The sequence below is a fragment of the Mobula hypostoma genome, chromosome 22, assembly GCF_963921235.1.
Source record: "Mobula hypostoma chromosome 22, sMobHyp1.1, whole genome shotgun sequence".
NCBI classification, from domain to species: Eukaryota; Metazoa; Chordata; class Chondrichthyes; order Myliobatiformes; family Myliobatidae; genus Mobula; species Mobula hypostoma.
Genome location: NC_086118.1, coordinates 32,826,107 through 32,851,863, shown reverse-complemented (window position 1 = coordinate 32,851,863; position 25,757 = coordinate 32,826,107). Strand labels below are relative to the sequence as shown.

The following is a 25,757-nucleotide window of genomic DNA, read 5'->3' as shown; positions in this document are numbered from 1 at the left end:
AACGGAGTAATTCTCAAGGAGCGCGAGTGAAAATACTTGCTGAGCTGCTCCAAACAGAAAGTTCAGCAATAAATCTGTGGAATGAGCCCGAATTTTCAACCTCTGACTTAATTCTAAAATTCAGTCAAAAACTATTTTTAAACCTATCCCTGATACATGTCTTCAAATGGCTATGGTTTCTTTTTCACATTGTTCAATGCCTTGCTTAATATAATATGCACTGTGCTCATTGCGCCTTGCTTGTTAACACAAAATAGTTCAGACAATGCCAAAGAATAGGTACAAATTAAGAGGTCTCTAACTGTTAAAATGTAGCCTATATGGAATTATTAAAAGAGCAAAGACATACACTTACAATCTGGAAATATCATTGCATAATGTAGAAGAGTTCTGGAGTAGTGGGGGAGTGAGTGAAACTGAAAACCTCAAAAAATGCAAATTACTTTGGAGACTAATTGAAGACAGCTACTGCTACCTTTCTTTGGATTTCTTTACCCTCATAGTGGTCCTCTTCTAAAATCACCCAATCGTGCAGTGTCATAGTTGTAGATGTCAGCAGTTGCTGGCCATTTTCTGTGTAATAGTCTTTGAAGCAAGGTTTGGGACAGTAATGGACCATGAATGCCTTGATTGATTTGTTTGATTTGTCCTCTCCTGAAAAACATGTCCTTTTGTATTTTCTGATGTAGTGAAAAGTAAAACCCTGTTTAATTGCCATGTTTCCTACTCTTGAGGCACTGAATCCAATTAGAACACGTTATTGCCATTCTGAGTGAAATTGGGAAATTTGTGTCTCATTAGAAATCACACCTGGGTCCCATCTGACTGGAATGTCCTAGTGAGAATAATAGAGAACTTAAATCCACCTCAACTACACAGCTCAAGACAATAGTAGGTTTGCCTCTATTGCCAAGACCTTCAAATCGTATTTGCCATGCCATATCAGGTTTGGAGTCATAAAATTCTCATCTTGCCACCTTACAAGGAATAAACTTAAATCTAACTTGAACTAACAATCACAAATAGATTGCTTGAGATTTTGGGTTTAAAAGTAGACTGACAGCCCAGAAAACCAAGGATGAACAAAGGTTTGACCTGGTGTCAGAATTCGCTAATTAATACATTCAAACTTCTAGGAAAAAGTCTCCACTTTGTCTTTTTTGCCTCTGGTCTGCCATGCTACATCTTTGCCAAGTAGTTACTAGCCGCAGTGAGTAAATATCTCATTGTGACAGTCGCTAACATGCTGAACAGTAATGGAGTCAGAACAGAAACAGCCACTTTTAATCAAACCTGTCATCATTTGTTTTTCTCAACACGTCGAAAATGCCATCCTCTCCCACACCAGCACATTACTTATACAGTGCAGTCGCGACTGAGAGGAAGCTCCATCGAAGAATATGGAACCTCCACAGCTTGCTAGCAAGGGACAGACACAGCTTGGTGGTCTGGAAAATGCAATGACCAAGCACTGCAATTGCATATGTCTCAATGAATACTACATGAATGATTGGCACTGCGGTGCGGACTCACTGAAGTCCAGCAGAGCTTAAGAGCCTTTTGTGTTTGCCAAATCGTGAAATTAAAGACAATGCCATACAGTACATACAGCCCATTGTCCCCATAAGGAATTTCGTTGTGACTCATAGGTCCAAACTTTTCTATTTTGACTGCTGAGGGGCACACAGCAATGCATGCAGTTCATTAATGTTCAGAAATGCTCATCTCCAGGGAATCATACAATATTGAACCTGAGTGAACTCACTGATCCTAACAGTGACTCACATCTCATATTTCTGAATGCACTTCAAGCCGCGTTAATAGTTTTGAGTAAAGAATTCTGCTTGAAGTCGTAAAGTGCACCACTATCATTTTATTTGGCTCGGTACTCAAAGGAAGTCCCCAAGCACCTAAGGAAAGGGAGTTTGCAATGAAACCACTAACTGTTCAATGTGTTGGAGCACTTTAAGCAATTGGTGGGAAATTCTCAGTCAAATGCTAAAATTGTAGGAATGTTTGGTCCCTAACTTTTGCTACATTTTCAGTTTTTTTATTGAAATAATTAGAGCAAAATAAATATTTGTAATAAGCAGAAATACATATGTTAATGCAGAACTCTGGTAGATGTCAACAGCATAAAAGATGAAGCAGAGAAGGTGATTAATTATTCAATTAAATAATAGTTAACTTCTCTCCAATGAGTTTATACAACAGCGTGACTTTTAGTACCAAAGCTATGGTCAATGTTCAAAAACAAAAAAAGATATAGTTCACAAATCAAAATTTTGGATAAAGGAAGGAGAACTTCAGCACACTAATCTGCAGAACCATTACATGACACATCAAAAGAAACTGGAGAGTTCCACCTGTTTTCCAGTTCACATGCAATATGGCTGTGTAAGCTGCTTTAAAACTGGTCCCTGCACAAGTCATAATCCAGCAACTTTTCTCAATTCAAGAGATAATGCTTGACCAGAGCAGAAGAGGTGGGTCTTTGCGAGTTACATTAGGTACTGCACTGTATATTGTTCTCATACAAACCCAACTTCCACTTAAGTGGTGAACTGTGGAAATCCGAAAGGCTTTCAATTTGCCATCACAGTGGTTCCTGATACAGTGAGGGATATTAATACAGGGAAAATTACAATAATAGGTATATTGATGGTTAAATTCTGTCTATCCTAATGCTCGTCCTCTTGCAGCACCAGTAATTTCTTCCTTATTTGCAAATTAGAGGAAAGAGATTATAATCAAGAAATACCATTTCCTTTACAACTTCCTTTTCCTGCTTTTCACAGTTCTTATTTCTACTTGTTTGTTATTTATCCTATCTATTCCTATCATCTAACTGCCTCAGTCCTTCTCCTGTCCCCAAGTGCCCTAAGCTCAAATTCTGCTTTCAGTAACACAGATCCTATCTTGAGGCTTTCCACAGGTCACTCTGTTATCACTGTTAACAGGGATTACATTCTTGCTCCGAGCTCTGCTGTTATAATGCTCATTTGTACTATTAGGTTACCATTCGGAGACTCTGTGAAATTGCAGCTCGCAGCAGAATCACAATTTCACACTCCAGTGTCAAGAAGAAACCAGCAGATAATCGATGCTAAATAAATTATGACATGCATTTTGATTACTTTAGGAAACTATAAACATCATGGTATAATGTTCTGAAATAGAAGTGTATATTATCATATTATATCACGAGCTTAAACAACTGATCAGAAGTTTCTTGCCATTCATAAAGGGATCCGAATAAAACCAAGAGGATATGTATCCTGATAGTGCTTTTGTATTCTCCAGATAAAGAATGGATCAGCAAGTATTTGATTTTCTTGCATTTTGTTTTCCATCCCAATTCTCTCTCGCCTCTCTCATTCCCTCTAGCTCACTCATTGACTATATTGTGTTCCAAGAGAATCATATATATCTTTACTAGAACTCCTAGCGATTACCGAATGGAGTGGTAAAATGTCGAGAAGTGGTCCAGTCAAGCTGCAGAACTAGCAGGCTGCTGGATGCCCCACTGAGCAAGAAAATGAGACAGGTATTCAAAAGTGAGACATAACACCTGCAACCTTGTATCATAGGACCACAATATTTTGGAGGAATGACAGACCTGAAGACCTAGGCATCAGCAATTTTATGATGTGGACTGAGCACAACTGTGTAGCTTAGCCTGGCTTCCTGAACAGTATCTGGACAGGTGAAGATATCCTTGCTCTCAGTGAAAATTATCCTTCCCAATGCTTGCACATAAAAACTCTAACCCATGCCACATGGGTCCATTCTACATTTACTTCCTCATATGCTTGTTATTTGGATCAAAAATTAAGGTTTGTACTTGACCTGAAAGCAGGATTGTTTTATGATTGGAGTTACTGGACAGTACATGCACTGCCCATAACTTAAAAAAAAACTTAACTCTTCTAAACCATCTATTGCTGGTTTGGGACATGGATTCTAACATACAGCTACCAGACTAGTTTTGCATGAGTATTATAGCTTCACAATACTGCAAAATAAAGGATGATGACATCCACAACTTTATTCCAAATGAAAAACAGAACAACGCCATCAAAGAGAACCAAACAAATAAGAATTGTGTCACAGTATACAGTATTTCCTGATTTTGATTTTCTTCGCTCGGTCGGCTGTATTTCCTGGATTGTAACCTGAAATATCAGTAGATACTAACTCTGATCTCAGCAAAATAAAGATGAAAAAGAAAAAAGCATGCAGCATTGTTTTTGTTTTGAAGAAAGAAGCTTTACATTACTGCCTGAGAAGTACGAAGTTCCTGAATATTTTGAGGGTGGTTATACCAGTATTATATTTTCTGCTTGCTATAACCGTCACTTTTGCATGAAACTCTAAGGATGCATCTTTTGCTGTAGAGACTACATGGAAATGCTTGATTACTATTTTTTTTACTTAGGAAGTTAAATGAAAGATTGCTTTTTTTACATATCAGTCTTAAAGACCTGACAATTCATGCAATAAAAATACAATTTCATGACAATATGCCAGTGAGTATGCTAAGGAAAGCACCTAGAGCATATTTAGAACTTATCAATCATTTTATTAAGTTACTCTCTCATTAATTACATATCAAAATCATCACCACATTCCTCTTCAGGCTTTGACTTTAATGTCCTGGTGCTATACAGACTGGATAATAATCCCTCATTTTTTCTAAAATTCCTAAATCATTCATTTCAAAACCCATATTACAGGATAGTAAAGTAAAATAATAACAGCAATACAATTTTAAAAAAGAAAAGTAATGTGAACCAAGCATGAATGTTGAGAACCGAATGGAAAATCTGTTAGATTTCAGAATAAATCTATTTTTGAATGCCTGTGAAGTTGGAGTTTCATTATTAAAGAATAAAATCCATGGGCAATTTCTACTCCCTGGAGTCAAATACTATTGCATTTGCAAAATCACATTCAAATTGTAACCATGCACAAAAAATCAATTTTGTTGTTAAACAATGATGGGCAAAATTATAATACAAAAAAATCTCTACTGCTGCATGCACATGCATTCCAGTCACTTTGAAAGGTACAAGTAAAAAAAATGGATTTCCCATATTTTTAACATTGAAATGAATTTTATATTAAATTAGCATCCTCTTCATCCTAATATCTACTTTTAAATTGTAATTAAGATGCTAAAAGCTTTGATTACACTTATGGCTACAGGTGAGAGTGACAGGAACTTTGGATGGGAGCTAGATTTAAATTCTGATTACCGTTGGAAAATTTTGTTTGTTGTGAAAAAGGACCGCGGCGCCCACATCTGTTCACACAGTAAGAGCAGGCACCGTATTCACTGCGTACCAGGGGAAAGAGGAAAGGCAATGCAGGATTTCCACAGGTGAATTTGTAATGTATGGGCATGAAGAGGACAAATAACTCACCACCAACATACATGCACACACATTTGGGCGCGTGCACAGATCCATGTCCCCACACACAAACACACACTGCGGGCACCTCCAATTACAATGATAGAAATACCTATATCAAAATGTTTCAGTTATACTATGGAACTCACATCATGGTGTCATCCTTTTTACACTCCCAGCCGACTACTCTGTGTAAGCAAGATATTCTGGAAGACAAAAACTTTTCATGACAGTCTCCTTGATACCCTTATCGCACACTGCATTAATAATTAAAACAAAATGCTTGTTCAGTATTTAACCCCAAAACCTGTTGAAGTGGCAACCTTAAAGTGAAATACTTCAGGACAGACATATCACAATGGGCTTGATGTATATATCAAGGAAGTATTGTATTGACATCACAGGGTTACAGACTCAGATTAATTTTAAGGTCAATGCTGACTTTACTGGGACATTTACTCCCAAATTAATTCCTAGTCTGAAATAGATTTTGACAATCTGTGCATTGGACAAGTATTTATGACATAAACGTAATACAAACGGATATACTGTGAGATCTTTACTACTCCAATTTCACATCCAACTTTAAAATAATTCATGAAATCAAATCTCAAATTAATTCAAACAAGTATTTCAACAGTCAATATTCTAGCAACATTTTTACAATCACTAAAAGCTTTATAGCCAACACACTTTTATTTTACTGTGAATTACTTATGCCACAAATTCTTAGTATTTCTATGAGATGTCTGTCAAGTTTACGTGCATGAAAACATTTTTGGAATGTGTACTGGACTAGTATTACATATTATTCCAATCATTCCGAAGAGGATTTTAATTCTTCATTTTTTGTAAGTGAATTGTATATGAACAGCAGAGGGTCACATTTCTATTGAAAAAGCACCATTACCAACATCATGCATTATAATTCCTGACCTATCGAATTTTATCAAAGCCTTGTTGCCTAACCGTCACTTTTGCAGTGAATAAAATATTATCAATAAAAGACGAGCATGTTTTGGGACAGGTTAAACTTTCAACAGGAATTGGAAGAAAAGGTGGAAAGAATTAACCTATTTCAGTGGGTTGGACCTGCCCTATTGCCCTTTAATTACACAAGAAATTGTGTCGTGGACAGAGGAGCCACCACCTCCACTGAATCTCTGTTTAAATGCCTGCAGGAAGCAACCAAGAGCTAATACATTTGATTATACTCACAGACCAGCCAACTACATTACACTAACAGCTAAAAGACAGAACTCAACACTTTAACAGAACCCAAAATTGCAAACCAAATATACATTTCCACAAACGGGCAGTATTTTCTAAATCTCAATAAAGAATCTTTTGCAATTCAACAATTTAAATAATGTAGCATTTTAAAGAATGCTTCGCTCAATAGTCCTTGTCTCTTTTTTTCCCAAAGCAACAGATCACTGATCAGTCGTGTTCAGGCTAATGGTCAGATTGTAACCGTGCAGTCACTCATTGACAACTTTCAACTGCATTCTGATTTACTGCACTGCATGCTCTTTTTCTGTAGAAATACAAAGTTTCCTTCAGTGCACACAATATATTGATAACAAGCGTAAACCACATTATGACATCCAGGAGGTTTAGTTTTCAATCCTGCACATAAATTTTAATGCCAGTGAGTGTGTTGAAAGCAGGCAACTACCAACATTTAACCCTTTTTCTGTGAACTAACATAGTCTGTGTTATTCAACATCTGCAATAAATTGCCAGAGCTAACAGTGGCATCTGAACAAGGCTAAGAGCTACTTAATGTGGAATAACAGTTCTAAGGTGTACCTACCCAGAAATACATCATCATTTCGAAACCCAGGATTGTCAGAGTGTCTTCAATGGGAGGGAAACAGCAGGTATACTGCAGCGACCGCCAGAATCTCTTTCACTCTCTCGTGTTCCCTGGCTCTGACTGAAGGTAGGGTGTTTCTCTTCTTTTTTTCTTCTCTCTCACTCCCTCTCTTTGTCTTTCTTCTCTCAGCAGTATTACACTAGCTGTGATCTGCAGCAATCGTCTCCTTTCTTTTCCTCACAGCTGAGCTTGTGTGGTCAGAGTCGATCGTATGGCTCTTGTTTTTTTTTGCTGTCCCTTATTGGTAGAACTAAATCATTCAGTTGAAACTGAAATCATATGACAGTTTACAGCAGTTTAAGCCATTCCGGGGTTGTGTAGCTGTTTTTCCAAACTAACAAGAAAGCAAAAAAAAAAGTGAGAGGGGGAATAATTGGGTGGGAAAGGGGGATGGGGGAATTATTGTTGCAGTAAAATAAAATTCACACAAATGGAACAGATGAAAATAAAGAGCACTGGTTAAACTGAGTGGTCCTGTAATCTTTTTACTGCAGTCCCTTTCAAATGATGGGGCTGTGAATGTCGGTCTTTCCAAACAGCCCAATCAGAATGCAGGCACTGTGCTGAAGGCTTTGAGATGAGAGGCTGCACACATGGTCAGCTGGGGTGGAGGCAGCTTTGACCAGCTGGCTTGCTTGCTCCCAGGAACACTTAACCTGTGTCAGCACTTTTCACGTCATTCCAGCACTGGAATGGGCCAGCCTTAGAATTACCCACATGCTTCTACTTGGAACGTTTTATCACAGAAATACATCATGTTTATCAAGCAATGAGGAAACAACACTTTAAATAATTTAGTGCCAAGGCGAGAGAGATCAGGCCGTGCTCAGAGGGATGAGAAGAGAAAGTAAAATTCTCTCCCTGGCTGCAATTTTCAAAGCAGCTGCACACATAACTTCACCTCACTTGGGGGTGCAGGGGTGAAATTAAAGTAAAATAATCCCATTTCTGAAAAATGGATTAAACCACATTAATGCTTCTCAAAGGTTATTGAAAATGCTAATGTAATTGCATCGACTGAAAGCAGCACAATGGTGAGATGCAGGTTGCAAAGATTCAAAGGGTTGCATGTGACCGCTGAGCACAGAACAAATCATGCAGTTCACCAAGTTTGTCCCATTGGTCGCTACAGCGATTCCTGCTACCTGGAATGTGACTACAGCAAGCTGGTGATGTGACATGCAGATGAACAAGGAGAAAACTCCTCCACTGACGAGAGGCATTTCATTTATTGTCTGGCTTCCAATTTCCCAGAAGCAGTAACAAAATAAAATCCAAAAGCCTCTCGCAGGTCTTTTTGCGTGCAGTTTGCAGGAGGCGGTGGGGGTTGGGATGAGCTGGGGGTGGGGGTGTGTGGTGCAGGGTGTGACACTTATTGTTCCATTCCTTATGGGAATGAGCAATATTTTCTCTGCCAGGAGGGTGATAACTCACACAAGGGAAAAATAAAAACAATAATTACACGTGTGAATTAGCTCTTGACAGTTGACAGCTGCACATGACTCTCTAGAATAAATTGAAAATTTGTACAAAAAGGATTGCAAAGATTGTTTCCTGTTACAGAGCAACTGCCTCATTGGAGTCAGTGTGCGCACAGCACTTTCGTCAATTGTGCAATAAAAACCAACACTTTTCATACATGTAAAAGTTCTCGAGTAACACACAATCAATGTTTAAACATGCACATCCTCCATAAGCACAGCAAGATGATCAACTGTAAAAAGAAGCACAAGATAGTGCTAGAATTAAAAAAATAACTTTTTTATTTTGAGCTCGTTTCAACTTTTGAATAATGTAGAAAATATAGATTTTGATTTCCTAGAAATCTGACCTCACATCGACTGACTTCTCCATTGCTAAGATTGACTTTGACTGAACAGTTCTAATAGTTCTATGCTTTATAAATTTAATGGCTAGTCGTCTATTGTACTCTTTCTGGATTGAGACTAGTTTGTCAGTGTCCAACTACACCAAAAAATGTTTCTTTGGTTTCATTTTGTTCCAATTATCATTTCCTCTTTCCTAAAAGATTAAGTTTCCTAGGTATCTATCATCCTTCGTTCATTGGCCAAATATCTGTTCTGGTGTGAGCCTCTGGACGCTGGGCAACAGGCTACTTGTTGTCAGTGGCAGCACATTCATGCCAAACGTGATCTTATGTTTGGGGATCTAATCCACAAAGTGGGAAAAACTGTTGGGCTCTTTAGAGTTGGGCAGAATGCTAGTTTCATCTTATCTTATCGTATTTTCCAATTAAGTTGGTGTGAAGGAACCATACTGTCAGTTGGTTAAGAAGGATGCTCTGTGGCCCTTTGCACCCATACCAATTCCTTGAAAATCAATGTATTCTCTTCTATTCTTTCACTCTTTCCTTGTTGCCCCATAATTTTCTGTCAAATGTTTTAGAATTCTCCTTTGAAATCACTGATTATTTTTATCACCCTTCGATCAGGTTAGCTGTTCACATTTATAAAGTTATTTCTCACATCCTCTCTGTACCTCCCTGTACTTTCCTGCCCATCATTTTAAATCTGTGTTCTTGTGCACTTGAAGCCACCACTAATGGGAACAGCTTTTTGTTATTACTAAAATGCACTAGATCCTTTTTAACTAAACCTATAATTACATCATTATCTTGAATACCTCCTTCAGGAGGATCAACGCCTCCACTTGAACTGTGGAAGACATCATTCATCCTTGGAACTGCTCCAGGAAATCTCTTCTGCACCACCTATGAGATGCTATGACAATTGGACATGTTGCCAAGACTGGTGCTCTGTTTGATCCCACTCTGTTCCCAATGGGCATGTTAGGTTAAACTGAACCTTCATCTCCTCAATTTCAATATTCATTGCAGTTTATGAATCTCAGTCTGTTTCTTTTTTGAACAGACCCCTCTGAACCAGCGGTGGCGTGCATCTTAAATACCTCCAGTTTTAGCAGTGGCAGTAATTTATGGGTGAAAGTAAAGTTGAAGGAAGTGGGAACACTTTAGAAGAATCACAAGCTCCACAGAGTAATCGGATCATGTGTTAGCTAAAGTGTTAATTGTTGAAAAGTATCCATATATCCAGACATGAACTAGATTAATCAGTGTGTGACAGAAGTTGATTATCATTTCTGATGTATTTGTGTGGAGTATATACCACTCATTAAATGTTTTGCCATCTGTGTCCCTTGAAAGTCAATTTTATAGAATGATTTGTAATTATTTATCTTTTTCCCCATTTTAAGGCTCAGTGAACTGCTCTTATGAAAAATTTGTACTGGCATTTCTTTTCATTCAAATAAATTGTAATGCATTCTGAATTCATTGAATATAAAATGTCCTTCGCAGCTTTCCAAATACACACCATATTCAAAGTATTTTCACTCACTATTATGAAGCAGAATTAGAACGTATTTTGCCAGGTTTGAAATAAACCAAAACAGTGCAATTGTATTGCTTTCAAAACAGTGGATTAAGCTCTTAAAATGCCACTGAATTCAGAGGAAAAAGTCCAGCAGATCTACCCTGACATTTCCAATCATTCTGAAATTAAACTTCTATTTTGCACTATGAACAGATTTGGTCAGCAGTTAGTTTAGTATCTGAATAGGCAATGAGAAACCTATATGCTGGGTAATGTTATTCCTTCCAATTTGAGATGCCTGATTCTGGCACAGACTGAACCCAGATATACAAAAGCAAATTACTGCAGTTGCTGGAAGTCTGAAATTAAAACATAAGTGCTGGATATGCTCTGCATGTCAGGCAGCATCTGTGGGGAAAGAAGAGGGTTAATATTTCAGGTCAACGACCGCTCATCGGAAACGGGAATGTGTTATAAGGCACCAGAAAGGGGAAGAGGGGAACAAAAGGGAAGATCCATGTCAAATTGCAACACTCTGTCACTTGATTTCCTTTGCCTTTCACCTTGTCTTATAAATTCACTTCCTCTCTTTCCTCCTCCTCTTGCTGCATCTTAAAAAGTGTCTTATTTCTAACTATGCAGGTAAATGGGCAGTTGATGCTTTGGGTCAAGACTCTTCCTCAGGAATCTTTTCTCTTCATAGGCACTGTCTGACCTGCTGAGATCCTCCAGTATTATATGTATTGCCCCACGGGCAGCATGGTTGCCTTGGTTAGCCCAACACTTTACAGTACCAGCAACCTGGGTTCAGTTCCCACCATTGTCTGTAAGGAGTTTGTACGTTCCCCCCGTGATCTCGTGGGTTTCTTCCAGTACTCTGCTTTCATCCCAGAGGGGTAACGGTTGACAGGTTAATTGGGTATTGTAAATTGTCCTGTGATTAGGCTAGGGTTAAATTGGGGGCTGCTAGGCAGCGTGGCTTGATAGCCGGGAGGGCCTATTCCATGCTGTATCTCAATAAAATAAATATTTCCAGCTTCTGCACTCTCTAGCATTTCCGCTCTATTTCCAAGTGTTCCTAGTTCAGATGAAAGGCTATTGACCTGAAACATTAGAAGTTTCCCTCACCACAGTTGCTGCTTTATCTGAATATTTCCATCGTTTTCTGTTTTCAATACAAGGTACCCCATAGCCAGAGATAAATTAGAGGTCCTTCTCATCTCATCAGCACAGTGGTCATTCTTCAGTTCCCATTTCCAGCTCTCCTACAGTCTGTCTAAATATCAGTGATGGCTTCCCATAGACAGCACTGGTCATCAACGTGGCTCAGATTCTGAACCAGCTCCCAGAGGTCAAACTACAGAATGCCAAATTCTTGCTGTCTCCTTCTGCACAGCGGTACAGTGGTGTACCTTCTGAACCCAGGGCGCTGAGGCCAATTGCAACACTTCACTGCCTGCAGGAGATGTATCACCGGGAACTGATCCCGAGATCTTCTAACTCACAGCGGCACAGTTCTCCTGAGCACTGGGGGAGAACGCGGACGCAATATAGAGTTTTATTTTGACATACGACAAGAAGTTTTAAACTTGCAGGCAGCATACTGTTCCCTAAGCAATGACTGTGAAGAAAATATACATTCTCAGACCTGTTTGTCTCTTTTAAATATTAATCTTCCTTCCACGGTTTCAGAAAACGCAACATGGAACATGAAGTAGCAATATGGGGTGATTAGGATTATGGCAATTTGCAGAATTACGACTTTTATTTGTGAATTGACTATTACTCCTGCTACAGTTTCAAAAATAAAATTTGAATTTCCGCTCTTAACCGTGTAGTTTCTTCACAATTCCTCAGAAACGGCTCTGACATGCAGTTCTGCCATCTGCCAAGGTTTTCTGACATGGATTCAGACCACTAATAAACACAGAGCTTCCCTTTCGTTTTATCATACATACAACATAATTTCCACAGCAGGGGTGTGAGAGAGAATGTTACAGAATAAAATCATAAGCGCATCACCCCATTAATCCTCAGTAACGGCGTATCAGTTAAGATTAATCAATAGTAAAAAAGAAAATCGCATTGATATCACAACTGTCTCTTATTATTCATATGAAATGCAGATAAGAGTAAATTTGAATTGTTCAGTGTAAAACAGCTATTCAAAAATAGTGCAGAGAAGCTGAAGTAATTAAGTCTATGCAGCAGTGGACCTGTGGAAACTGATTTATGCTGTTTAATAATGCACACAGGCATTCCCTGGCTAATACATGCTGCAGTTTACAAGCAGCCTCATAAACCATTAACTCGCTGACCAGCCAAGCACACTTCATCATCACTGGACCGCCTGGCATCCTTTCTGTGAGTCAGTCACTCAATGGGCATGTTCATGTCCCTCTTTTTCCTCTGGTAGTAAGCCATTTTATGAAACTTATATTTTATTGCTTTTGTTTCCGGTCAGCTAAATTTAGTCAGTGACAAGGCTGCACTTTAATGCTCTTGTTTTAATGGAGAAGGGTTGTCTCAGTTTCAAGTCTCCTGTTCTCTCATTTTCAGCCTCTACCTCCATTAATCTCTACTCTCTCTCTGCCCTATCTGTACACCTCTATTCCAAATGTTCTATCATCTGTCTGCTTTGCCTGTCAACTCTTTTTACACTGAATCCCATTTTCTTAAACCATAAAACGTTTCAATTTTGTAAAATCTGGTATTTGCCTGCAATGAAGTCAACAGCACAACATTAACTGTTACTTTGCTTCGAGATAAATTCTATGTACTTTAAACAATACCTTACAAATTACGACCAGATATAATCATCGCTATTCAAACTCCTGCTCTGGTCACTCAGCAAAACTAACTATTAGTGAACCAGTAACTTTATGTCTGAATCATCACGGTAAATTTTTTCCTCATTCATCCACAGTTTTGACAAACAATAGGATTCGTTTCATAACCTGGATAGACGAGAAAATGTATCAAAAACACCTTAATAAGAGCTGTTACAGGGTTCTCAGAGGCTGTCCATGTGTATTAAGACCGTAAAATATCAGAGCAGAATTAGGCCATTCAGTCCATCGAGTCCATTCCACCATTTGATCATGGCTGATTTATTTTCACTCTCAACCCCAATCTGCTGCCTTCTCCCTGTAACCTTTGATATCTTTACTAATCAAGAATATATCAACCTCTATTCTAAGCATGCCCAATGACTTGGCCTCTACAGCTGTCTGTGGCAATGAGTTCCACAGATTCACCACCCTCTGCCCAAAGAAACTCATCCTCATCTTTATTCCAAAGAAACATCTTTCTATTCGGAGGCCATTCCCTCTGGTCCTAGGCTCTCCCACTATTGGAAACATCATCTCCATGTCCACTCCATCCTTTCATTATTTGGTAGGTTTCAATGAGATCCCCCTTCATTCTTCTAAATTCAGTGAATACAGGCCCAGAATCATCATACATTAACCTTTTAATTCCTGAGATTATTCTTGTGAACGTCCTCAGTATTGTCTCCAATGCCAGTACATCCTTTCTTAGAGATCTGGTCCAAAACTGCTCACAATTCTCCAAGTGTTGTCTAGTGAATGCTTTATAAAGTCTCAGCATCACATCCTTGCTTTTATAATGTAGTCCTCGTGAAATGCGTGGTACATTGCATCCGCCTTCCTTGCTACCTTCTCAAACTACAGTTAAATCTTAGGAATTCCAGCTTGAGGACTCTTGAGCCTCTTTACACCTCAGATTTCTGAATTTGTACTCTATTTAGAAAATAGTCTGTACCTTTATTCCTTCTGGTAAAGTGTATGATTGTACACTTCTTTATGCTGAATTCCAGCTGCCACCTCTTTGCCCATTCTCATTACCTGTCCAAGTCCTTCTGCAGGCACCCTGCTTCCTTAATACTACCTGCCCATCCATCTATCTTTCTATCATTCACAAACTTGGCCACAATTCCATCATTCAGATCATTATGTATATTGAGAAAAGTAGTGGCCTCAACTCCAACCACTGCAGAACATCACTAGTCACCAGCAGCCAACCAGAAAAAAAAACCCTTTATTCTCACTCTTTCCCTTCTGCCAGCCATCCAATCTTCTATCCATGTTAGGATCCTTCCTGTAATACCATGGACTCCTCTCTTGTTTAGCAGCCTCATGTGTGGCACCTTGTCATAGGCTGTCTGAAAATCCAGGTAAATGGCATCCACTGACTCTGCTTTGTCTATACTGCCAATTACTTCCTCAAAAATTCCAACAGATTTATCAGGCATGATTTCATCCATATGTAATCCAGATTATCTTTGCCCTGTTCACATGCCTCCAAGTACTCTGAAACCTTTTCCTTAATAATGAATTCCAACATCTTGTCAACCACTGAATCAGGCCAGCTGGCCTATAATTTCCTGTCTCTTGCCTCCCCGCCTTTTTAAAGAGTGGATTGAAATGTTTGATTTTCCACTCTTTCGGAACCATTCCAGACTCTAGTGATTCTTGAAAGATCAGTACCAATGCCTTCATAATCACTTCAGCCACCTTTCAGAACACTGGGTTGTAGTCCATCTAGTCAAGGCAACTTATCTACTTTCAGACCTTTCCACTTTCTAAACACTTCCTCCCTAGTAATAGTGATCACACTCACTCATGAATTTCTGGTACCTTCTACAGTGAAAAATACATATTCAGTTCATCTGCCATTCCTTTGTTGCTCATTACTACCTCTCCAGCGTAATTTTCCAGCAGTCCGATGTCCACCCTTACCTTTCTATTACATTTTATATATCTGACAAATCTTTTGGAATCCACTCTTACACTACTGGCTAGCTTACCTTCGTAGTTCATCTTTTATCTCCTGATTGCTTTTGTTAGATGCCTTTGGTTGATTTTGAAATGCTCCTCAATCCTCTAGCTTGCCAGTAATTTTTGCTACATTTTATGCTCTCACATTTGTTTTTATGCTGTCCTTGACTTCCCTTGAATCCTGCATCTTTTGAATTACTCACAAAAACTCCAGTTGTTGCTGCTCTACCATAATTTCTGATAGTGTCCCCTTCCAATTAACTTTGGCCAGTTCCTCTCTCATGTCTCTGAAATTCCCCCTACTCCACATTGATATCAATACATCCAGTTTTAAGTTCTCCCTCTCAAAGTGCAGGTTAAATTCTATCATATTATGATCACTGCCTCCTAAGGGTTCCTTTACTTTAAGCTCCCCATTGAAATTTGGTCCATTGCACAACATCCAATCTAGAACTGGGCTCAACCACTAGCTGCCCTAAAACACCATTTTGCAGGCATCCAACAAATTCCTTCTCTTGGGATCTAGCAGCCAAATGATATTTCCAGTCTACTTGCATATTGAAATCCCTCATGTCAATCATAATGCATTTTCTGATCTAATGTCACATCTTTCTAAGGATATGATTTCACTTTTTACTAACAAAGTCACCCCACTCCCTCTACCCACCTGCCTGTCCTTTCGATATGATGTGCATTCTTTTTTAGCTTCATACTGTGATTTTCTTTCAGTCACGACTCTGTAATGCCCTCAGTGTCATACCTGCCAATTTCTAACTGCACTACAAGATCATCTACCTTATTTTGTATACCTCGTGCATTCGAACATAACACATTCTGTCCTGCAGTCACCACTCATACTCCCAATATTGCCTCCATGTCGACTAAAGTTAAAAGTCTTATCATTTTCTAAACTTTGTCATTCTTTACTTCAGAGACTTCAGTAACGTCTGCAGTATTTTCCTTCCCTTTTACTTTATCCATACCAATTCAAACTGTTGAACCCAACCGCTACTCTTTTATTTAAAGCTCTAGCCACAGTCCTAGTTATGCAGTTTGGCAGGGCCCTAGTTCTAGCATAGTTCAGGTGGAGCTGTCCCATCGGACCAGCTCCCCCCTTCCCTAATTCCGGTGTCAATGTCCCACAAATTCAAACCCATTTCTCCCACACTAGTCTCTGAGCCACACATTTTACTCTGATTTTATTAACCCTATGCCACTTGAGCATGGTTATTATCTTACTGTTTTTGAGTTTTAATTTTGTGACTAGCTATTGAAATTCCGTCAACGGAACCTTGTTCTTCCTACGTCATTGGTACTCACGTGGACCACGACAACTGGATCTTTCCCTTTCTACTCCAAATTCCTTTGCAGCTCAGTTGAGATGTCTCAAATCCATGCACCAGTCAGGCAACACAACCTTCAGGATTCTCGATCCTTGCGAAAGAGAATTATGTCTATATTATCCTCAATTAAATCCACATTTCTCTCCTCACCCTCCTCTTGAATGACTCCATGAACCATGCTGCCTGATTTGGTCGTTCATCCTTCCTATAGCCCCCACTCCCATCTGCATGGGGAACAAGAATTTCAGACATGTTAGACAAGCTCAAAGGTTGAGGCTCTTCTAGTGATATTTCTTGAATCCGCTACCTGACTCACTCACCTTCACACTCTCTTATGCCCAACCACGGATCCAATTAGAAGTAGTTAATCTAATGAGTATGACTGCTTGTTGAAACACAAAGACGAGGTAACTCTCCCCCTCGGTGATGCATCGCAGTGTTTGAAGCTCAGATTCCAGGTCATCAACTATAAGCCTGAGTTCGTCAGGCAGCCAACACTTACTGCAGATGTGGTCACCAGGAACCACAATGGGGTACACCAGCTCCTACATCATGCAACTACGACACTTTACCTGATTCTGCATCCCTACTTTATTTGGTTGTAATCAAGGCCTCCTTTTTCTTAAACAAGCAGATGCTGACTTGAATATTTCTTCAAACACCGAATAATGTTTGACTATTGCAAGGGAGTGATGGAAAAAATCTGGGAATCTGAGGGACCATCTGAAATTAACCACATTGGTAGGATTTGTACACACTATTGGAATGAGTATATGGCAAATCTCTAGTCTGCTTTCATTGTGGTAGTTGAATAAGTGGCAAGGAAGTGAATATATTATATAAACATTACGTATATAGGGAATTATATGCTCTCAGATACTACTGGTATATTCCGTACGAGATAGCTGCATACTGTATGTGTTGGATTTAGTCATCTTCATATTTGGAAGTTGGAATATTAATGCATTTCTCTCAGACGAGAACATCCAAGTTTAGCACAGTGTCAAGAGTTCACCTCTTGTTAGAGATATTCTTTTTTTTCTGACAACCACCACAAACATGAAAAAAAGGTGTGATGGTTTCTAACAAGAAGATCTGCTCCCTCTTGCTGCTGAAATACAGACTGGATGAATAATAAGCATCTGCCTTCATTTATGCAATCAGTTGCAAAGAATGACTGTTTAAGCCAATAATTACGTGCTTTTGAAAGGCTTCCCAATTCTGTTTGTGTCAACCAGTTATTAAACCTATGTTAGGAAAAGTTTAGATTTAGAAATAAAAATGGTAACAGAATAGGCAACGGTCTTCAAAATTAATGAAACTGTAAAATTCTGCAGCATCAGGACTGTCTACTTGAATAATTTATTTTTTTAAATTCCTGCATAATTTTCATAAGGTGGTGGGGTGGTCTCTACCGAAGGAGGTGTAAGGTGCTGCTTCCATCTGTGCTAGCCTGCAAGTCACCCTCGGACAAGACGTAGCACCGGTTTAGCCCCCTCCCCCCCCACTGATCAGGGTCACGTGAAGCCATGGGAGCAGGTAGTGGATGGTCGTATGAGCAGCTGGTGCACATCACAAGTCCTAGTTATGCGACCACTGACGCCAGGCAAATAATCTCTAAAGAGTATTGATAATGGCCAGGGTCTTCTACCTTGTAAAGACACTGTCCAGAAGAAGGCAATGGCGAACCACTTTGGTAGAACAATTTGCTAAGAACAATCATGGACAAAGACCATGACCACTTATGTCATACAACATGGTGCATAATGATAATGATGATGATTTTCATAAGATAAATTATGTCTTTAATAAAAGTGATTCAGGCTCTTTTAAGAGATCTTGTCATCAGGAACTATAGTTCTCACAAGGAACTGGTCATAGGCATCAAGACCAACCTATTCTTTTAAGTATGAGGGGTTAGCCTAACAGCTAAAATGCTCAGAAAGTTTGTGAATTTTTACTGGAATTCTGATTTAAACAGGACTCTTTTGTCTATAAAGTTTTTAATTAGAACTAGGATGTGAAAAAATTTGAATGTGAATTTCATTGTTGCACCATTAGACATGATGTACCTCTCTGGGAAAAAATCCACTATAATATTCTCGCTTCCCTCAATGTAATATAAGAATGATTAACATCTAAATATGCTGAAGCAGTGTAATTCCATAGCAAGTACCCTCTTTCAAAGCAGACATGATGTGCAGGATGATTCCCCAGGGCAGTATTCAGACCATGCTGCTATCCTGTCAGGAGACGTGGTTCATTTTAAAGACAAGACTGCATTTGCCCTGGGTCTGTACATAGGTAGTCAAGTACCCCAGGGCATGCCTTCACCTTCTGATGGTTATAATCTCATCCTGTCCTCCTGAATAGAAGGTAAAATGTTTGGGGACACAACACGGTATGGAGGTGTAAAGATTTAGAGGGCCGGCAGCCCAGGGTTAGTTCAACGCACACAAAATATAGAGGAGCTCAGCAGTTCAGGCAGCATCTATGGAAAGGAATGAACAGGCAACTTTTCAAGCTGATATCCTTCATCAAGACTGGAAAAGAAGGGGAAAGAAGCCAGAATAAAAAGAATGGAGGAGGGAAGGAACACAAACTAGCAGCTGATAGGACAAACCAGGTGTGGGGGGAAGTTAGGTAGGTGGGGGGGCGGGGATGAAGTGCGAAGCTGTAAGTTCCTAGGTGGAAAACATAAAGGGCTGAAGAAGAAGGAATCTGATTGAAGAGGAGAGTGGACCATGGGAAAAAGGGAAGGAGGAGTGGCATCTAAGGAGGAGATGGGCAATTGAAGAGAAAGGGTAAGATGTGATTGTTCAGTCTACTTCCAGTGACTGACACTTGCCTAAGCACAAGCTACATCTCAGTTCATTTGGTTAGAAACTGCAATCTAGTCCCCATTGAAACCTTAAGACTTTGACTTCCATTTTCAGTCCATCTGCCTGGACGATGTCATGGCAGCTTGGTAGCATGCAACACTAAACTTTAGCCAAGGGAGAGCTGTGGCAACAACAATGTATGATAATGTTCAGCCTTGCAGAGCAATGTTACGTTTCTCTGTAAGATGTTATTAGTTACGTACTGGGTTAAAGGTATGTCAGTAAAGTGGGTACATGTGCCCGCAGCTTACATGTCTCTTGTCCTTGGAGAAGCTTCCCTTATTACTGACCTAGCACCTTTTACAACTACTTTATAAAAAAACCTAAAGTTGCGTGAAGCTATTTTACTGCAAATCAATGATTTGCATAAAGTGGATAAATAGCTCAAGAGACAGGAAATGTAATAGTAACATGAAAGAAAATGAAGCATTGAAGATCCGAAGAGAATTTTAGAACATCTCATTCTAAAGGAAGCTTGCAAGCTCAGGACTCAAAACAGAGACACTTTAATACAGACCACAGAATATTTGCATCTAAATTAACATTACATCTGAAGCAACTGGAAAATTGCCCCTTCTGATATTGAAACATTAAATAACCGTTCCTAGAAAATTGGTACAGACTAAAAATTCCTGGTCACAATGTTGGAAAGAGATTAGATGCCAATGAACAACATCTTTGCTTATATTTTTCCCTGACCAACATTGCCTCATTAGTTAGGTTATTTGCACAGTAAAAAAATAATGGGATAACTACAGTGATGGCATGAAATTAAGAAGCAGTTATCTGTTCCTCTCTATGGTTCTTAAAATATCTATAATGAGTCATAGATAGAATAACTGGGATTGCCTAGGTCAATTTCATCAATCCGTAGAACAGCAGAATGCACAGTTTCCATGAAAGGACAAGCCACTGGGATTACCCAATTATAGAAGGAAGAACAATGGGCTTCATTAAGTTTGCAAACCTACTGAAAAATTATATAATCTTCCTTAGCATGCACTAAATACACAATTTATTTATGTACATGCTTCAGTCTCTTGTGATGAAACTCAGCCTATCAATGGAACCAGATTTCAGGGGTGGCTCAGTACACATGCAATGTTGATATTCTGCATGGCTGCTGCACACAACAGTTTGATGTTGCAAAATTTGGAATAGCTTGATGATTTAGATTGGTTGGATTGATGGTGTCCTACTGAGCTGAAATACAGATAGTCCGAGTGTCTGTAAGAATATATTAGATTTCTAGTTCTCGAACTTGCCAATTCCCTATAGTTACCTTCAAATATTGAAGTAAAGCGTTTTCCAGATCTTCAGGATTTTATAGACTTTCTAGAGAGCTGCCAGTTATATATTTTAAAAGTAGTCTGTTTTGACTGAGTGGTCGTATAGAATGAAAGGAAAATGCAGTTGTTTGTGGAATATCATTTTTAATTGATAAGCCACACAAGATGAAATAGTTGAAAGAATTGCAGTTGGCATTTTCCATCACCTCAGAATGCCTAAACTTCTTTATGGGCTGCTAACTACTCTCTTGAAAGACATGTTTGCACTTTGGAATAGTAGATCTGGACCAAACTGCCAGGCCTGGGTCCTGGTGAAGCAATAGATCCCAATTTTCCATTAATGGCATTGTTACCAAAAGCAGGCAAAGTGTAGCAAGTTGCCTTTCAAGTGAGACTCAAAAATGCATCACTGTTGTCAGCACTGGGGGCACTTGAATAGGGACTGCAGCAGCTGACTGCCACTTTTGCAAGGTGGTTGGAGATAGGCCATAGTTCCCCAAACTTAGGGAAATAACATGTGTGGTACCTCATGCAGCTACATACCAACTACCTGCTGCATTGGTCAAAGACTCCTCGACAGACACACCTGAAAAATAGGCCCTTCTTCCATTAAGTTCATGGTGACTGTCAACCACATAATATACTAAATCTACATTAATCCCATATTGTTCCCTCTACATTCTCATCAAATCTCTCCAGATTCTACCACCTTGCTGTAGCCAATTAACCTATCAACCTACATGTATTTGGGATGTGGGCAAAAGCTGGAGCACCCAAAGGAAACTTATGTAGTCCCAAGGAAAAAAATGTGCAGACTCTGCACCGAATGCACCATGGGTCAGAATTGAATTGAAATCAATTCAGAAATAATCAGATTCAGAAAAAAAATTGGAATCAGAATTTGAGTCACCAGAGCTTTGGGACAGCTCTATTTGATGTGACCTGTGCAGGTGGTAAGCAGCAAAAGTACTGATGTTCTTGTTATTACCTCATTACTGCCAAGCAAATGCACTGCAAACCTAACCCACTGGCACTTATCCACCCTTGAGTCTTATGATACAAAACAGGAAAGTGGGCACTTGGTCTTTAGGCTGCTATGTGTTTTGAAGATAGATACATTATCCAGATGGTTCACTTGGGAAATAAATCCTGAAGAACGTTAATTTTTTTGCAACATGCAACAGACAAGTATTATCATTAAACAAGGCTTTTCCGATTTAGTTACAACGATCTACCAGTTGTACCCCTACTAAGTAAACTATACAGTGATACACCATGGATATGGTCCAACTCATCAATGTCAATTAACGTGTCCGTCTAAACCAACACTATCTGTCTGTGTTTGACATATATCTCTCTAAACCTTTCCCATCCATACATCGTGTAGGTAACAAGAAGCAGAGATGAATGAAGCATTCTGCATTGTTGTGTTTAATATCATTGAGATGCAGAAACACTTCAAGTTTTCCTGATTTCTGTCAGTTTTATTGCTCATCCATAAACTGAGGTGGGGAGGCTAGCATTGAACTCAAATATTGCAGTGATTCGAAAACTGGATCAGGTTAAGGTTAAGGCTGATATGCAACTTCAAATCATTAATCAAAGGAAGACACGGGAGTCCAAAATGTGAGTCTAACTTTCTGTTTACTTTACTCGTGTTTACAAATCATGTGGTAGTGTGATGATGTATGCAATTCATGTATTTATATATATAACCCATAATTATTTATTTAAATCAACAAGAAAGCTTAATCAACCAATACATATACAAGCTTACACAAATACTACTGAAATATTAAATACCCAACTAAGGGCATGCTCTTTAGTCAATGCAGAACTCATTGACCTTGGACTAACAATTATCAACAAGTAGAGAAAGGTGAAAACCTACAATAAGTCTCAGGGTTTGATAACTTAAGTACAATCTTCTATTCTGGAACTTCATTGACATTTAAGTTACACAACATTTGGATGTGGAAAAACTTGGTTGAATGCAGGTGTTATTGTCCAGTGCTATTGAGTTTGTAAGCTTTGCTGTGGACTGAGGTTCCACCAGTTTTGTGAAAATAATTGCTGATAAATTGAGACTATTGTATCTAGCCAGGCAAGGTTACCAATGGAGTTGGAAACAAGATGGTTTGAATGGATGCAAACAGAGTAATCACGATCTAAATGAGTGTTGGAACAGGTTCAAGTAGATGAATAGACTACCCTCTTGCTATGTTTCCAACTCAATATTTTTTACTAAGACTCAGACATGTGTGGGACCATTATGCAATAGGATTCTGGGGCATGATTGATAACACATCAGTAATCTGTTGAAGTACCACAATATGCAAACAGAACTCAACTTCCAAAGTGATTAAATTGAGGTGTTCTTGCTCCTGAAGGAAACTGATGAGGTAAACACAGGCAAATTGTTTCCAAGGATGGGGGAGTTAGTTCAAGGTGACATAACCTTAAAAGCAGAATTAAACAATTCACATAAAGATTGTCAGATGTGTAAAACTCTCAGCAACAGAAAAAACAGCAGATGGTAGCTTAATTAATAACCTAAAAATGCACTCATACAGTGTTTTTTGCTGATCAAGTGCTTAAAAGGTTACAGAAACAAATCATGATGTAGATTAACCATGACCTGATTACAGGCCTTCAACATGAAACAATGGCATTTTTATTTCTTTTTCCGCAGATACTGCTTGCCCTGCTTAAGAGTGTCCAGCATTTTCTTTTTTTCTTTCAGATTTCCAGCATCTGCAGTTATTTAATTTTCATTAATCATGTGATATTGAATGGCAAAAAAGTCTCAAAGGACACAGGCTTTATTCCTTTCTTATTGGAAAATTAGGAAGAAGGATTTTGGAGCAGTACCCACGTGACTGGAGTAATAAACAATGCCTCTATAATTAATGAGATCCAGTCCAGTCAGACTTCATAAAGACAGAGGTAGCAGTGGAATCTGGCCTCAGGATTCTATCAATGCTTGTATGGTAGCCTGATGTCTTAGAATATGGGTACAGCTTTGATGAATAAACCATCCCTCCAGAAAGGCCACATGAGACCTCATTGAGACATCAACTAAGGAAATACCTACAGCTTTCTGATACCTCAGAGAGGACACCTTTAGCTCATAGGTTCAAGTTGAGCTGCTGAGAAATCCGAAGCAGGTAGCAGAAGAGAATGTTTCAAGAGCTACAAAAGATGCAAAGAGATGTAAGGAGTGAAAGCCTTCACATTCTGCTTAGGGGAGAATAGTCAGTCATCTGGAGGAACTGGAAAAAAAATACATGGAGATGAATCCATTTGTTCCACATTGTAATGGAATGCTCTGAAAGAACTCATGCTTGTTCTTGGTGCTTCCTGTCCAAGCTCACAGTAACAAAGCAGATCTGCATCCCCAGTATAAGGGAACTTCTAGATGAGTACCTTGAAAAACCATAAAAAGAGCGGTGATCTTTTTACCAAAATGGTTTTTGCATGATTTCTGTATGGGTTAACCAAGAGGGCATCCCACTCCTTGATAGATGGAGGACAATAAATCAGAGACCATATATTTCATGTTTAAAATATTGGTGAAATGCATTAAAATAAGTAACTTCACTCAGGAGCAAAATGAATAACAGAACAATATTAGGCTTGCACAGCAGTTAAATCAGAATTTCAATAAAATGACACTGCTTGGAACTTCATGTCTTTTCACTACCTTTAAGCTAAGTATGCCTGAGTGGGCAAAGAGTTTGTTTTCACTATGCTGACTAAGAATGCAGCTAAACTAAACACCGGAAAACTGTTGCTCAGATGTGGTCTCACTTGTCCCTTGAAGAACAGGCCACTAATTATGGTGTTGCTTATACTTATCATCAGAGTGGATGGGTATGTGTATGGCAGCCCTATCGTTACCTGCAGAGGTATTTACTGGGTCGCAACTTAAGCTTCAGCTATTGCAATTTCTGTTGCCAAAAGACCCCTAATGCATTTTGTCCACTTCAGGCAATGAACTCCTCTTTTCACCTAAACAGTCCATGAAACAAACTAACTGGAAGTACCAGTAAGACATTCTCCTACTTAATTAGATTTGTTTTAAAGCAATAATATAAACAGGGATGAATCACTACTACTTGAATTAGCTATTATTCTCCAGACAATATTGCTTAAAACTCGGTGCCAAGGAAGATGCTGAATTCTTTCTTTTATAATCACGTGACGAGTTCCGTTTTAAACTCCCAGCATGTTTGTTTAGCTACAATTCCATATGAATAGAATATAATTCAGGTGTAGTTAATGATATGGTGCAGATTGCTTGAATAAGAAAACTACTGCGTGTAATGTCCAGGGATGACTGAAGAACTGTAAGGTTACTTTAAAAACCGTCATGATTTGGTAATCAGTTGAAATGAGTGTGGAAAAATAACTCATGAAATGTAATTGCTTGTTGCGAGGAGTTAATGACAATCTGATCACTGGTGTCCTTAAAATTAATAGAACATTTCCAGATAGTATATTCCAACAAAAAATATAATAATAAACTTCCAAAGGTTAATTTGCAACATGGGTATCCATTTTTCAGATAATAATTCAGAAATATCACAGAAGTGTTCAAGAAGTTCACTGAATATGAAATTTTAAGTGCTTTATTTCATTACCAAATAGCAAGAGCTAGAAAGGTAGCCCAATCAACAAAATTACCATGGAGAACGGTAGAAATATCTATGTAAATCTCCAATTGGCAGTGGAAACACCTTTTACATAATGATCCAAAATGATCCAGTACTGCTGAACTGAAGAACTGAGGGCTCAT

General features: G+C 38.8%; 1 protein-coding gene across 13 annotated transcripts in view; it reads right to left on the bottom strand.

The window, feature by feature from the left end:
* Positions 1-25,757, bottom strand: part of rbfox3a (RNA binding fox-1 homolog 3a) — a 1,578,835-nt gene that overhangs the window by 577,901 nt on the left and 975,177 nt on the right. For 10 of the 13 annotated variants that reach the window (XM_063074393.1, XM_063074392.1, XM_063074398.1 and 7 more), the window contains one exon: positions 7,231-7,627. The exons of 2 other annotated variants lie outside the window; for them this stretch is intronic. In XM_063074393.1, the coding sequence (XP_062930463.1) occupies positions 7,231-7,248 (18 nt within the window). In that variant the 5' untranslated portion in view covers positions 7,249-7,627. Of the gene's footprint in view, positions 1-5,563; positions 5,621-7,230; positions 7,628-25,757 lie in introns of all 13 variants that reach the window. One more of the 13 variants, XM_063074402.1, reaches the window with a different exon arrangement.